This window comes from Ctenocephalides felis, unplaced genomic scaffold (assembly GCF_003426905.1).
Source record: "Ctenocephalides felis isolate EL2017-DRISC unplaced genomic scaffold, ASM342690v1 CF-g0.4_SCAFFOLD_03571, whole genome shotgun sequence".
NCBI classification, from domain to species: domain Eukaryota; kingdom Metazoa; phylum Arthropoda; class Insecta; order Siphonaptera; family Pulicidae; genus Ctenocephalides; species Ctenocephalides felis.
Genome location: NW_020539725.1, coordinates 28,060,955 through 28,076,539, shown reverse-complemented (window position 1 = coordinate 28,076,539; position 15,585 = coordinate 28,060,955). Strand labels below are relative to the sequence as shown.

At 30.2% G+C, this 15,585-nt stretch overlaps 1 protein-coding gene across 3 annotated transcripts in view; it reads left to right on the top strand.

Annotated features, from left to right (window-relative positions):
• LOC113386812 (CUGBP Elav-like family member 1) overlaps positions 1 to 14,146 on the top strand; it is a 457,260-nt gene extending 443,114 nt beyond the window's left edge. The window contains exons 9-15 of one of the 3 annotated variants that reach the window (XM_026624571.1): positions 1,255 to 1,404; positions 1,692 to 1,935; positions 5,496 to 5,624; positions 6,039 to 6,065; positions 7,751 to 7,909; positions 11,317 to 11,445; positions 13,168 to 14,146. In XM_026624571.1, the coding sequence (XP_026480356.1) occupies positions 1,255 to 1,404; positions 1,692 to 1,935; positions 5,496 to 5,624; positions 6,039 to 6,065; positions 7,751 to 7,909; positions 11,317 to 11,445; positions 13,168 to 13,439 (1,110 nt within the window). In that variant the 3' untranslated portion in view covers positions 13,440 to 14,146. Of the gene's footprint in view, positions 1 to 1,254; positions 1,405 to 1,691; positions 1,948 to 5,495; positions 5,625 to 6,038; positions 6,066 to 7,750; positions 7,910 to 11,316; positions 11,446 to 13,167 lie in introns of all 3 variants that reach the window. The other 2 variants (XM_026624570.1, XM_026624572.1) reach the window with 2 other exon arrangements.
• Positions 14,147 to 15,585: the final 1,439 nt, after the last annotated feature.

Below are 15,585 nucleotides of genomic sequence, written 5' to 3'. Positions count from 1 at the left end.
TATTAAGGATCTCCCTAATATATATATATATATATATATATATATATATATATAATAATATTTTATCATTGTAATGCTTATCTATCATGTGTACTACATGTATACAAAGATCTATCTTTGCATTTTATATTAGCAGTCTTGTTTTACACAATATTAACTTCTAAAACCTAACCTCCAAATGGCACAAACGCCACATAAAATATTACAACATGACAATATGTTCATGACTAATCCATGGAATTTCTTTACATAAGAGACTGGTAAAATAATAATTATATCCAAGAATTGGCTCCTAAGTTTGTTTTTAATTTCAATTAAACTTATATTTATGATTGTTTAATATTGTAATGCTATACACATTTTTTTTCAAAAATTATTATTGTTTCATTTGCTATTTCTTGGTGTAATTTTGAAACAACTTAAATATATTTTATTCTAAACATAAACAACAGTTTACAGCATTCACTCGCAAATATTTCATGTGGTTTCCTTAATATTGTTCTCTGATTATTATAACAAATGGAGATCATATCAGATCACTGTATTGACGGTTCCAAAACCAATCAATACGTTTTTCCAGCTGTATTGACTAATAAATAAAATAACTAGTAAATACTTTGGGGGATTCAAAATTTCTTTAAGTATTTAATTTCGACATTTTTGAATTTTTATCAAGTTAGATTTGGATCTTCATTTTTCTGTACCGTATATCCAAATTGGTTTTATAATAGCTTTGTACAAGTAAATTTTGTTATTATGACAAATGGAGATAATATAAGATCACTTTGTTAGTGCGAAAACCATTCAAAACGCTGTTTTGCAGGCTATTAATTAAATTAATCACAATTTTACTAGATTTAGTCTCAATAAAGTAAAAACTAATATGCCATTTATGTATATATGCTATAAATATTATTATATTAAGTATTTAATTTATTTAATTTAAGCTCGAATAAGCTCCTTTTGCTGCAGGTCTCATTTCAATCATATATATATGCAATTTTGTAATTCACAAACTGTTTTGACGATTTGTGACTAATTCTGCAACAGTTAAATGTCACTTGAAAAGTATGCATAATTACTTGCATAGAATTCTCATACCTAACGTTACTTCCTTTCTTGCCATTGCTATTGTATATATTATCCGATATATATATATATATATATATATATATATATATATATATATATTTATATAGGTATGTCACCGAATTTTCTGTTGCTATTAGTTTTTTAATCTCGAACTTTTTCCAGGCACTGAATCAAAGCCAAACGATGGAGGGCTGTTCCGCCCCACTTGTTGTTAAATTCGCCGACACCCAAAAAGAGAAGGACCAAAAGCGTCTGCAACAAATGCACGCTAGTTTATGGAGTCTGGCGGCAGCCGGTGGTGCAACTGTCGGGGTGAGATAAATAATTACCTAATTTATAATTTCCATATATTTATTAGGTTTTATATTATGAGATTTTATATTCATTGTAAAATATTTATTTGATTGCAAATCTTGCTTTTTCCTCTTACTTATAATTTTTTTTCTAATTCAAATTAAATGACAATTCTACGTCAGCACAAAGACTCGAACGGAGTATCCCTGGCGTATAAGCCGGGTATTCTCCAGACTGTTCTATTCCCGCCACCTTGTTACCGACAATAATAAGTTTTTCATATATTTATTTATCCTTTTCCTTAGGTGAATGCAGCAACAGCAACGAACGGTACAGCTGGTGCGCCAGCTATATTACCTGCTTCAAACGCCGCAATCGCTGGTCATCCAACCAGACAGCTACAATTGTTACATGCCCAAACTGGAGCAGTCACTGCTGGTCAAACTGCGACAGCTGCTGGTACGCAACCAGCTGGAACTGAGGCAGCAGCTGGACTACAGCTTTTACAACAGTTGCAAGCTGTCGGCTTGCAGCAACAATTGTTGCAAGGTAATTTCGATGGTTCGTATTGAGATATGGCACTTATCTCTTTGTTTATTTATTTTAGATTAAGTTTTGCGAATATGGAGTAGTGCGATTATACTTTGTAGGGAAGGAGTTTACAAGTTGTTTAAATAATCAGATTTCCAATAGAGTACTTATCACCATCAGTTCACCTCCAAAGCAATAGTTATTACTCTTTTAAAATAGCTTCAGAATATTGTTTTAGCAGTCAACAAATATGCAAGTGATCAGTCTATTCATTGTTTCAGATTTAATTCTTTTTTATTATATAATAATTTTTACACCTTTCATAAAATGGACGACAAGTAAAACTGTATGGAAAAAATTACTTTAAATACAAAATCTTTTGGTCATTGTCAGAGATTTTGAAAATTGGCATATTTTAATGAAATATGCATTTTTTTCAATCTTGTCCTGGCGTGGTTTTCTGGCAAAGTATGTTTGGATGATCCTAGAGGCAGCTTTTTTGATTGTCTGAATGAGTTCATATTTCATTATTTATTACTTTTATGTCGGCGTCTTTATGTATTAACCAATTCGGTAAATTCAATGGGGCATTCAAAATTTCTTTAAGTAATTTATTTTGGCATCTTTGAATTTTTATCACGTTTGATTTGGAACCTGATCATTTTGATTATATACAGTATGTTCAAAATGGCTTAATAATAGCTTCGTACAAGTGAATTTTGTTGTTTGCCAAGTTTTGATTTTTGTCCGAGAAGCTTTTTTTTGATAATGCAGGTTTAATTTAATGTTTCAAAGTGAAGTCGAGATGATCATATATTTAATTTTACAATAGTTAAATAACAGCTAAATATCAGTATCCAACTGATTCACGAGTTCTATGTTATAGAAAATATAATAATCGTAGTTCCCATTTTATTGTACGATCGATATGCGAAAATACTTAATTTCTCATAGAATATTTGGAAACTAGTTTAACAACATATTCATTTCTGAATGAAAAAAAGTCATCCAAACGAGTTTACAAGCAAAATAAATAAAAATAAATAAAACTATAGAATACTGCTTATTTCATTGAATTTAGTTCAAATGGATTCAAAGTTCGTAAACATTTAATTACATTAAATAAAATAATTATCAATTACCAGTACAATACTCACAAATGGATATACATTGAATTAATTACAACAAAGAATCATTGAGTGCGCGTATTCCAATAATTATGTCTAAAACTAAGGCTTGGAAAAATATATCGAGTTTGTTCCAAATGTGCGTCTGATTAGGTTAATTAATCTTTTACTTGGGTTTTGCGATCGTAAGAAATCTCCCTAATAGCTTGAATTCCTGACGCAAAGTTTAATTTTAAATCTTCCGGGTTTTCTAATATCGACCGCTTGGTGTTTTAATTAAAACATCGCTCTTTACCGAAGTTTCAGGGAGAAACGTGTGCCGGGAGAATTTACGTGCATTCATTTGCAAAAGTATCGCCGGTGTCACGTTTTTAATTTATTACAGGCATTAATGCTTACAACTGTGACAAAGTTATATGGAAATGGATTCAATACATAATTATATAGCAGTCTATAATTTCTAGTAAGAAAATTCAAATACGTAAGGATAACGTATAATAAATTCATTATTATATGAAAATACTATATTTCTAATATGAATAGACATGCTGTATTAGAAGTTGCTAATAATTTTAATTGCATCGTTTCTGAAGTGTGTGTTCATAATAACCAGATTTTTTTCGCCAAATAGTTTTTGTCATCGGATTTTCTCGGATAAAGCTTGCTCCAACCATAGTACCATGCTTTTTATTTCTTCTCCAAATCTTGATATTCAATTTGCTTGTAGTCTTTTTAATTTGAATTTTCTAGTCGATTTTATTTGATTTGCTCTCATAAGAAATTGAAGACCTAAAATCGATGTTTTGACCTGATGAGATATTCATGAACTATCGAATGGAACAATGATGAAAATGAATACACCACTCTCTCAAAGATTTGACGATTTTTGCAACTTCAGATTGCTTATTTGTAATAAATGTTCATAAATTAATTATTGTATTTTTGTCATTTTATGATATATCAACCTAAAATAAATATTACAGTAATATGCATCTTGATGCTTCTTTTAGACGTAGCAACTTGATCCCTCTTTTGTTTTTCTCCAGTATCTCAACCTTCGTGGTTTGGTCGCTCATATAATGATTACATTAGCTTCGCAGAGCACGTGTAGTTAAGAGTATCCCATTGTAGAATATTACACTTTTACACCGTAACATTTACAATAACTTGATTCCTCTCGTTAAAGATAATCGGATAAACTCAAATTAATCTTTATGCAGCACTTTCTTAAATTCTCACGTATAGTTTCAGGTCAGTGGTTTACGATTACTCATATATGAAGTAGGATAACATAATAGATTATGAATGAGACAACTTTGGTTCTAAAATTATATTGATTGGGTTATAATTTAACATTGCTTTTGCCAGAATCTACTTCGGTTGATTTCGTTTACACACCATGTTCTTAAGAGTAACTTATTTTCGTCACATGTGCAAACAAACGAATATTTTTCTGACGCATGATAAATTTATGCGTTACTTACGTTTCATGTTGCTGTTTAAATAAAATGTTCTAATTGAATATGTCGATATTCTAAACTTTCTTTCAATAAAATCAATATTAAGAAAAAGAGTCCACAGCTTGATGAAACGAGAAAGATATATAACAAAATTTACTTGTTCAAAGCCATCATTATTAAGCCAACTTGGACATACAGTATACCACTATGGGAATAAGCTTCCAAATCGAAAGTGTTAAAATTACAAAGGTGTCAAAATAAATTATTTAAAAGAAATTTTGAATGCCCCAAAATATGCTCTATAGATGAAAAGCTTTCAGACAAATGTATAAGCCTCTTCGAGGATCATCCAAACTTACTTGCCAGAGAACACTACCAGGACATGATTTAAAGGGTACATTCATTATATATCAAATACTGTGAAAACTTTGCTCAATTCTTGAACCGTGTTATGCGAACCCCAAAGTACCCTCTTATGAGGGGGATGGTCTCAATTTTCAAATCGTGTTAGAGCAAACCCGTGCTTTACAAGTACCGCGTTATAAGGCGGATGGTCTCAAATCTTAAACCGTGTTAGAGAGAATCCGTGTTGTAGAAGTACCGTGTTATGCCGGGGTTACCTGTATTTATATTTATCTTTGCAAAAACAAAGTAATAACTGCAGTTGGAAAAAGCAGTCGATACTACTGAACCAAACGTTCAAAATCCATGAAACTACTTTGATCGTTCCTCAGCTCTTCCTAAACGTTTAATTTTGCATTTTGTTTTAACAATTGTCTGTTGCTTCGCTTATTTTTTTATGAAATGTCTTTTATGGTTAGTATTACTGTTGTTCATAATTAATTACATTGTATGGTTCATAATTATTCAGGTGATTTAGTGTAAGGAGTCTGATACTGAATTGAATTGATAGGCTGAAAAAGTTTTCTTCGGCTTCGACTACAAAGAAACTATTACGAATTTTTTTATATATTCTATATCTCTATTACAGGCTTATCAACCCAACAAGACGGCAGCGCTGCCACCAGTCTGTTGGCGCCCATGTCTGTGCAGAATCTAGTGACGCTGGCGGCCATGACGCAACCTGCACAACCAAACACTCCCGCCGCGACTTCACTTTGTAAGTTTGGATTTAGTAATGCTTTTAGGATTAGGCGATAGATGAAACAGTTATTATTTAAAAGCACAATAAACACCATATGTAATTTAGTGAACACATTTCTACACACTTATCACGAGATTTCTACACCGTCTTTCAAGATATGGACAACTTACTAAAAATAAGTTTTGCAACTCAAATTAAAAGATCTTATGTGATATATGCTAAATGAATTTGCTATAAAATTGATAATGAAATAATTTTAGTAGCACATGGAATATGATCACTTGACACTGATTTCCTAAAAGCTAATAACGTCCAGCCACACATAAACTAACTTTAAACCTAATTTTTTTGTTAGGAAAACCGCGATCGATTGATATTGTGCCCAAACGCTATTAATCAAAAAATATGTTTTTTGAAATTTGCACGCAGGCATTCTAGGGAACAGTGCCGGCAAAGGTGAGCAAAGCGACCAACAAAATCTGTGTTGTCATCTTGAAAGTAGTCAAAAAGGTTTATTTTATTTCATTTTTTCGCGTGCATTTGCGTTATGTGTTTTAATTTTCTTGATTACATCCATTATTGTTTTTATTTTTTGTTTTCAAGTACGTGTTTCTATTGATTTACTTCATAAACCTATGGAACGTTTTTACAATCTAATCTACAAAGTACGGGGAGTGTTTATCTTTTTGTGTTTTACGTCGTAGATAATTTGATATAAAATCGTTCTCATTATTTTTATTTTTAATAGCATTGCCATGTTGTTGGTCTTTAATTAGAATTTAAAACGACAACTGTGATTCGTTTCATGTCTCTTTATGTTTTTACTATATTTGTTTGACATAAAATTATTATATTGTTATTTTTTAACACTTGTTTGTGTTTTAAGACAACTTAACAGTATTATGCTTCTTTCAAAAATATTTAATCTGCATATAGTGAACATGAGTTGTATATTTTCCGAAAATTATGTTGGTGAAATTCAGAATTTACTTCTTTTACCCCAAACTATAGCACTGCATCACTATCTGTTTTGTTTTCATGTTTTTAATTTGTAAATAATTTATGTGACGATGTTTGTTTTAACTAATAATTCAACTCGTATTTTAATTATAAATTCAAAACGTGATGTACTTTTATTTTATTATTTGAAGACGATTGTTATGGGCAAAATTTTTGCATGATGGGTGAGAAACGTGGTCAGAAATGAATCTGCTTTATACCTAGAATGAATTTGTATGTAATGATTAGTTTTGTTATTATGATTTTATTTCAGTTAGCTGTTTTTTTCAAAATTTATTTGATATCCAAGTATTATTGGTATGCAATATGCATCCGTTATATGTTGTTTCAAATTTGTTATTAAAATCTAAGGACAAAAAATAATAGCAAGAAAAATATTTCTTTCTCATTCATTATTGCTTGTACATAGGATAATAATGTAATAACGGATCGCATTTTTTTAATTAGTATTAAGTGAATCAATTTTTTAAATAATATTTCATGATTGAGTTTTTGAATTTGAAACAATAGATATTCTGGATAATATATTTGCAGCGGCATTTTTAAATAAAATATTTAAATTTAAAAAATATTTAAATAAACTGATACATCCCCTTCTCTGTAAAGTTTTGTCAAGAAAAGCATTGATCGATATATTTCTATAAAAAGCTTCAAAAGATATCAAAATTAACCCTGCGTCGGTCGGAGTGGTCTGGCCAGACCTTTTTTGACTTCAATTTAAGAAAAAAACTTTTAGTAATCCTATCGACTTGAAATTTCTGGACTTTTCCTAAAATTTCATTAGCTGTCGATCAATGAAAAAATCAGATTAAATTAACCCGACCGACGGAGGGTTAATTCAAAAATGTTTAATTCAAACTTGATCTGTAGCGTTTTTGTTTTCCAAAAATATGTTATTTTATAACTGAATTATTTGGTGAATAAGAATTAATTAAATAAAATGAAAATAAGTAATTTTTTGAGAAATTATATTTCTTGAGATTCAAATTCATACTATTTATGTTCGAGGTGTGAGTAAAAATCTTCCTGTGGATATGTAGCAACCAAATGTGATTAAATCAACTGTGATGATATGGTCTACGTCGACAGGTAAACTAAAATGTAAATTTGGCAAATTTCAGGGTCTGGTGTTGATAGTTTATCGCCCGGTGCTCTGACCTCTTATGCTGCTGCTCTGCCTCACACGCAATTGTCGTTGCAGCAACTACAGGCTGTGGCGTCAAACTTGACGCATCATCATTTGTCTACAACTCACCTGACTTCAGCAAATTATCTGACAGGTATTTCTAGGACAGACTAATTTGTTATTTATGATATTTTTGCTATCGTTTTTGAAATAATGCAAAGCATGTACTATTTAAAAGACTAGGCATTCGTTAATTAGTAAAGATGATACTGCTTTGTATCCATGGATTACGTATACTAATATGCACAGTGCATTAAGCATTTATATAAACATGTTATATTTTTTATTTTAAAATCATATAGTTTCGGGTTCATATCAATTTGATATCAAGCAGCATTTATTTTTGGATTACAATATGTTTTATGATGAAAATAGCCATTCTCAGCATCCTTGCAATAAAATAATTTCACTATTAAAAAAGGACAAGGATTGAGTTGCCTTCTTGAAAGTCACGAAGTTAACGAGAAGTAACTCTCACAATTAGTTTTGTTGACTATGCAAAAACAACAAATAATATAATATCATACGGGTCCTTTATCAATAGATATAACATTTTTTATGTTTCTATATATTAGTTAATATATAATGGTACAATTGTTACGAAGAGTGATGTATGATGGCAATGAATAACTGTTTTAATAACATACTTCAGAATAGGGGATGCAATACTGATAAAAATTTCAATACTAGTATTTCGGTAATTTTTTATTTTACGGAATACAGGTAAAATATCGGTATCTTTTATTATCTTTATCTTAAAAAAATGTAAACAAAATTGGAAGTTACTAGTACAAATATAAAAAATTATATATACCACTACAACTATATTCAACTAAACAATAAGTTTATTTTTTTAATAATAATTTAACAAAATTATATCTAATTTAAATAACTCATTATCAGTATCGTGTATATTGAGTTTTTTTTACCAAAATTAAACGTATGAGTAAGAAAGACCAAATCTCATAAAAGATCATATTACATTATTATACTGTATTGTCTTTGTCTGTATCCGATTTAGCATAATTTACCAATGTTTTACAATAATATTTACATTTTTATATTAGATAAAACGATATAAAGCCCCTTGGAAAGCAATAAATATTCAGTCAAATTAATGACTAGTTGAGATAATATTATGACATTTGTTTATCCTTTAAACTTAACACTTTCGGGACGGCACCGATTTCAAAACAATCTACTTTACCGGCTGTAAACTTGATTTCATTGTGTATGTTATGCAATTTGTTTCATAAAAATTTGTGGTCATTGAAAGGCATACATTTTTAATATTAATTTAATTTTGATTATTCTATAAAAAATGGTGACGTTCAAGACAATTTGCAAAATGCATAGCTGGTTGATTTTGACATGTTTTACAATAAAATGTTGTTCGCCGCCTTCCTCCTGGTGCTTTTCTGTCAGAACAGACAATACAATTCTTTTTTCTTTTAGAATTCATAATATGTCACTAATTAGTCAGTATATTTGGTCATTTTGTTGCTGCCATAATGGTTTAATTAACTTCCCGTAGGGTAAGTTATAGTAATCGCAAAAAAATCGAAAATGAAAATTTTTGCATTTCTCGACGTTTCAAAACCTTCTGAACATTTTGGCATACCTTAGAAAAAATGGATGTATGTGTGTGTGTGTGTGTGTGTGTATGTATGTGTGTATGTATGTGCGGATACAAATTTTCGTCGACGATTTCGGGAACACGGATCAACCGATTTGAATAATTCAAAAAACATTCGATTCGTATTGATAAGGAGAAGTGCTGATTAGTTTTTGGCGAAGGCAGGTCTAGCCGTTCCGAAGATACGGGGCAAAAAGTGCCAAAAACGGTACCTCCGTTTTTAAGAGAACGAAGCGTCCGATTTGAATAATTCAAAAAACATTTCACTTGTATTGACAAGATGTAGAATTGATCAAATTTTCATGGAGGCAAGCCTAGCGGTTTCGGAGATCTAATGAAAAAAGTAAAAAAAAATGCCATTCGGCGGTTAAAAATGATTATTAGACATATGCACATCAAATTATCAGATATTTTATAGAGATTTTAACAATAAGTATAATTTTTTTTTACATTTTTATGGGTTCCGTACCAATGCTTATGCGTTAGACGGCGGCGCGGCACTTGCGAGCTTTGACATTTCGTCTCTATGCAGTTCAAGCAGTGCGATTGCTTTGAAAAAAAGTTCAGAATTTCCAAAATATGTCAAAATGAAGAAAACATTTTTTTAAGTAATTTTTTGTCAAATTTGTAGTTTCTCAAATCTATTTTTTTCGAAGTAAATTTTTTTCAAAAATGTTAATCGTTTTTAAAAAAATAATAATTTTTGGTACGGGAAGTTCCAGCAATTTGCCTTAAGGCACGATGCCCTAATTGCCTTAAGACAGAATTCCACTTACAGCTAGTTTTTCTATTATATTGTCTAATAATTCATTTATAAAATTTAAAGTAAAATAATCTATTGGATGTCTTACATTGCTTGGTATTTGTAGTCGGGGTGTTTGTTGATGTCTGTCAAACTCGATTATTGAAGGGGAATCGGCACATTCGCTAATGTCTTCCCGCTCTTCATTTATTTTGTCGAACTTCTTCTTTTTGTTGGTTGGATAATATCATTATCACATTCATCACTATCATCGGTTCGAATAGTAATTTCGTAAAATTTGTCTGTATGAATGCCTATTTGAAACTCTTCTTCACTACTGCTTAATTCACAAAATTTCGTCGTTTGCCATATTTAAAAGCGCTTGTACGTTTTAAATATTAAAAAAAGATCATATAGCAAAGAAAAAGGCTAAAAATACTACTAAAATAATTTAAAATTATTTTCAAAATACAATACTGTTTATCACTGCTATATGTAATTTATTCGATGCAAACTGAGTCATTGTTTATAAAATAGCATGTGCCTCACAGAGTAAGTTTGTCCACTGAGGTGGACAGCGCCGTCCCCAAAGTGTTAAAGATATAGCTGTTTATGCGATTATGGAATTTAAAGATTAATTTGTTCCTAGAAATTTAAACTTGAGTGTAATATGTATCAAAAGCGCTTATGTAAAAATACCGAAAATACCGGTATTTTTAGGGTAAATACCGGTATTAATACCGCCGAAAAATCGGGCGGTATACCGGTATTTCGTTATCCCGTTAAACCGGTATTGCATTCCCTACTTTAGAATATATGAAGGTTGGAGTTAAATATATTGGCAGCAGTAGTTACCAATAGAATAAACATTCATAAATTGGACTTTTTTTTAGTAATCTCAGTTGTCATAAAATGCAATCGTAGCTTTATAATATATAGCATATATTTTTCGCGTTTATTGGATGTCAAAAATAGCTTCCGCATTGCTTCCTGAAACCGCGCAGAGTAGACCATCATTGCAAAATTACATAATATCTCAAATAAGTCGATATATTTACTTTTGTTTTCAGACAAATTGTACAGAAAAATTCTGCAACAAAATTAATGCATTTCATTTACCCAGGTGCAGTGCATCATCATCAGCATGCTCAGCAGCAGCAACCTTATCTTGGCTCAACGGCGACTTCCGTAGTTGGCGTTAATTCGCCCATTGGGAGTGCTGCAGCAGCAGCGGCTGGCAAACAGATTGAAGGTTTGTTAAGGCTTATCGAAAAACTTGGACATTTCTAAGTTTAGAAAATTGCACTTTTTGAACAATTGTTCGACAAAAACCCAATGCGGTAAAATATTACACCTATCCGGAAACATGGAAACGGAGTTTCGAACTTTCTGTGAAAAATGATTTCTAAAACTTGGCGAGGATTATTTAGGGATGATAGTATTAAGAATGGTTTTATTACATCTTTAAACCAATAAGAAGGGAAGTAAAGCGGAAATTTAGTAAAAAATTTGTTTCTGTCTGAATGGTTTTAACCCTTTTGCTATGGGAGTTTTTTCCGGAGGTGTGACGCCGCTGTACGAGCAAGTAAACCACTCAAGGGGGCGTCAATTAAACATGTGAGCGAGTTTTTAAGGAATTTTTTACCACCCCCTCCCCCTTCGTGATACATGGTGATATTCAAAATTTCCACAAAACATTTCCACAAAACATTACGTGTATTTTTAGTTACATGAAAAAACTAACATTTTTGATTTTTTTTTGAAAATGTTTGAACTTTTTTAAATAAATTAGTTAAGAAAAACACTTAATATCTCACCATACCCCTTCCTCTCCCACGTGATATTTTGTGATTTTTTGTCAGCTCCCCCCTCCCCCTAAAAACCTCACATGATTAATGGACGCCCCCCGAGTGTTTGTTACACTTTTTTCAGTTTTTCAGATCATTGTCAATAAAAATGTTATTTAAAAATTAATATACATAACTCCCGTATAACACTGTACTTTTATAACACGGATTTGCTATAACACGGTTGGAGAATTGAGACCATTCGCTATACCACGGGGTGAAAATTGAGCAATCTCTATGAAATGCAAACTTTATTTATTCTGAAATTAATAAAATCGTAAAATGGCTCAACAAATGTGAAGAAATCAGTGCAAAAGATAACTCATTTGACGTTTTTTATTCGGCGCATAGGTTCTATCGATAAAATGTCTTAATTAGTTCTTAAAGTGCTTAAAGAGTTATCTGAACAGTTAGTCATATTTGTTAAAGAAAGATCCTTTAAATGAAATTTGCACCGAGTTTCAATAGAGGTAACATTGCGTGTACTTTGTATTATCGAAGAAATCGCGAATACACATTTTTTTGCAAAAAATATACCATGGAAATGAAGAAAAATGTTCAGAATATGAGAATCTTCTGCTCTTCAAGAAATTGATCAAGTTGGATAGCACGACTTGTTAGTTATGACGTAAAAATATAAAATAAATTATTTAATGTGTAGTACTTCTTGAGAAAATTTAATATTTTTTTTTTATTCCTGGAACGTAACCCCTATTTTTACAGTAGTCCCGCATAGCATGATAGTTCTTTAGAACGTAAATACCGTGTTATGCGTGTAATTTCACTTCTAAAAAGCTAAAAAGTATAATAATAAATTTTAATTCTCAAAAATTTAAATCGGAGTGATAAATATTGAAGCAACACATGGGTCACTCTGCTTGTATGTAGGCGCTTGTAGCAAAAAGGTTAATATTACATATTCAAGATTAATACCAAAGTTTTAAATATGTATAACAGATAGTGACGAGTGAAATTTTACAAATTAATTTGGTAGGAAATTCCTGTTATAGGTATATGGTAGGTATTATGTTAGATTGATTTTGAATATATTTAACTAATTTATGATTATTGTACATTGTTGTGTGAATTTTTAATGCGAATAAAATTTATTTCGCATTATTTTTCAGGACCCGAAGGTGGCAATCTTTTCATCTACCACTTACCGCAAGAATTCACGGATACCGATTTGGCGTCCACGTTTATACCTTTTGGTCACGTTGTTTCCGCCAAAGTATTCATCGACAAACAGACGAATCTGTCGAAATGTTTTGGTTTCGTCTCCTATGATAATGCGGCGAGCGCTCAGGCTGCCATCCAGGCCATGAATGGGTTCCAAATAGGAACCAAGCGTCTTAAGGTGCAGCTGAAGCGTTCAAAAGAAGCGTCCAGGCCTTATTAAAAAGATTTAAAATTATAAACACACACGCGCGACCACACTTATGAAAAAATGCAGACTGGCTGCTAATTGTTTGCTCTGGTAAATGACCAACTGATACGTCTGGTACTTTTCTGAGTCATCGTCACCTCAAAATAATTTGGTCAAGTCTCGATTAAAATTATTGTACATATCCCTTTCATGCAATATTTTTTTTCCAAAATCCCAATTACTGCTACTCTCGTATACATGGCGAGTTGTTTCGTAATCATTGTCGTGTATTACCAAAAATGACATTTTATAAATCAATTAAAAAATCGCAAATTTAAGAAAAAATCCACCAAGTCAAACAACAAACAAAAAATGAGTTGCCGTTTTGCCTAAAAATAATTTATATTATCGGAAATAGGAATATTTCTAAATGCCGATTTCAAAGATTGTTCTAGTCTTCGCTAATGAATTGATAATGTATAAAAGTAATCTAAAAATAAAAGGCAAACGGGTGTCGAAAAAGCAATCATTTGGTATTAGAGAACTTAAAATGCGTTCATCTATTTCAAGATTCTTTGAATTTACATATGATTGCCATTAAGGTTTTGACCAAAAAAATAATTGATCCGCGAATTACTACTCTTTTCATAATCACTGATTACTTATATACGTGTAACGATTTTTTGTAAGAATGATTACTATGTACTTTTAATTTTTTGTCATAATATATAATTTAGAAAACCCAAATTGCATATATTTAATATAATTTATCTAGCTATAATTTAGATTTTTTGTTATATATTTAATTTGTTGTAATTGTTAATTTCTTTGTATTTATACGTGTATAACTTGCTATAATCTATTGCTGCATATAATCTATATTCATTTTCAAAACAATTTTATCTCAATTTTATTTAACTTAATAAAACAATGGGTTATTTTTCAGAGAAAAAATTTGCTTTTCTGGATGAAATGAAATTAGTTATGTTGATAAATTGGCTGTATTGGCTTATTTATATCTGATGATTATCTCTTTAATAATAGTTTTTTAAGTTGTACGGATTATTGTCTTTTTTTAAAATTAATTGCGACTTATTGTGAGAAAAGTATCCTGGCTTGCTTATAGAACATATATATATATATATATATATATATATATATATATATATATATATATATATAAGCCAGATGTGTACATTAAATGCACTTATAAATATTTACTGGTAAATGTATAAAATATGTGAAAAGAACCTAGTGCTAAATTTTGTTCCTGTTCTAGTTAGATTACCTCAAAAATGTGTTATATTAATTTTCCTTAACATTTGAATGAAATATTAGCTGTTTATTTATTTTAATATATTCATATGATTTTTAATATAGAACATTTTGAGTAATCTAGATTTAAAATGTTATTTTTTGTTTCTAGTTTTAAATGATACTTAAATACGGATTAGTTTAAGTTAAACATAAAGTGAATCCTATATAGGTGCCAGTATCAACGTGAAAAAGCACACTTTATCTATGTGTAATTTAGAGATGAAATAATATTTTTGTGGAAGTGAGCAGTTAATTTTATAACAGACATTCCTGTTTAATTTTAACTTTTATGATTTACATAAAAATTGATTGATAGGAAGCATTATTCAAGTCAATTATTACCATTCTTACGTGATGTTTGAAAACTTTAGTCATAACCAAAGAAACTCTTGATCAAAACTAGATATTGTTTTGAACTTCATTTTCAAGAATGTGTTTTGTCATTTTAAAATCTCTACCATGTTTACTGTCCAGAGGTTATATATTATTATTTTATGTTATTATTAGATTCTGTTACTTATTGAACTATTTAGAATTATATTTTGTAAGTTAGAAAATGGATAAACTAAATGCATAGATAAATTGTATTTGAAAAAAGTTAATATATATGTGACAAATCGAAAATGTAAGCATTGCTTTGTATTATAAATCAGCATTTTTTATATACAATTTTATAGTAATACCAAGCACTTAAATGTTAGCAGTACTTATTTTAATCCTATAATTTTTGTTGAAATTATTGAACATGAGAATATAAAATCTAAAACTTAATTGCGACTCAAAATCACATATGAGTTTTAAATAGCCATCTAAAATCTACTGTACTATTCAATGCAAATTTAAGACCTGCAAATATAAACAA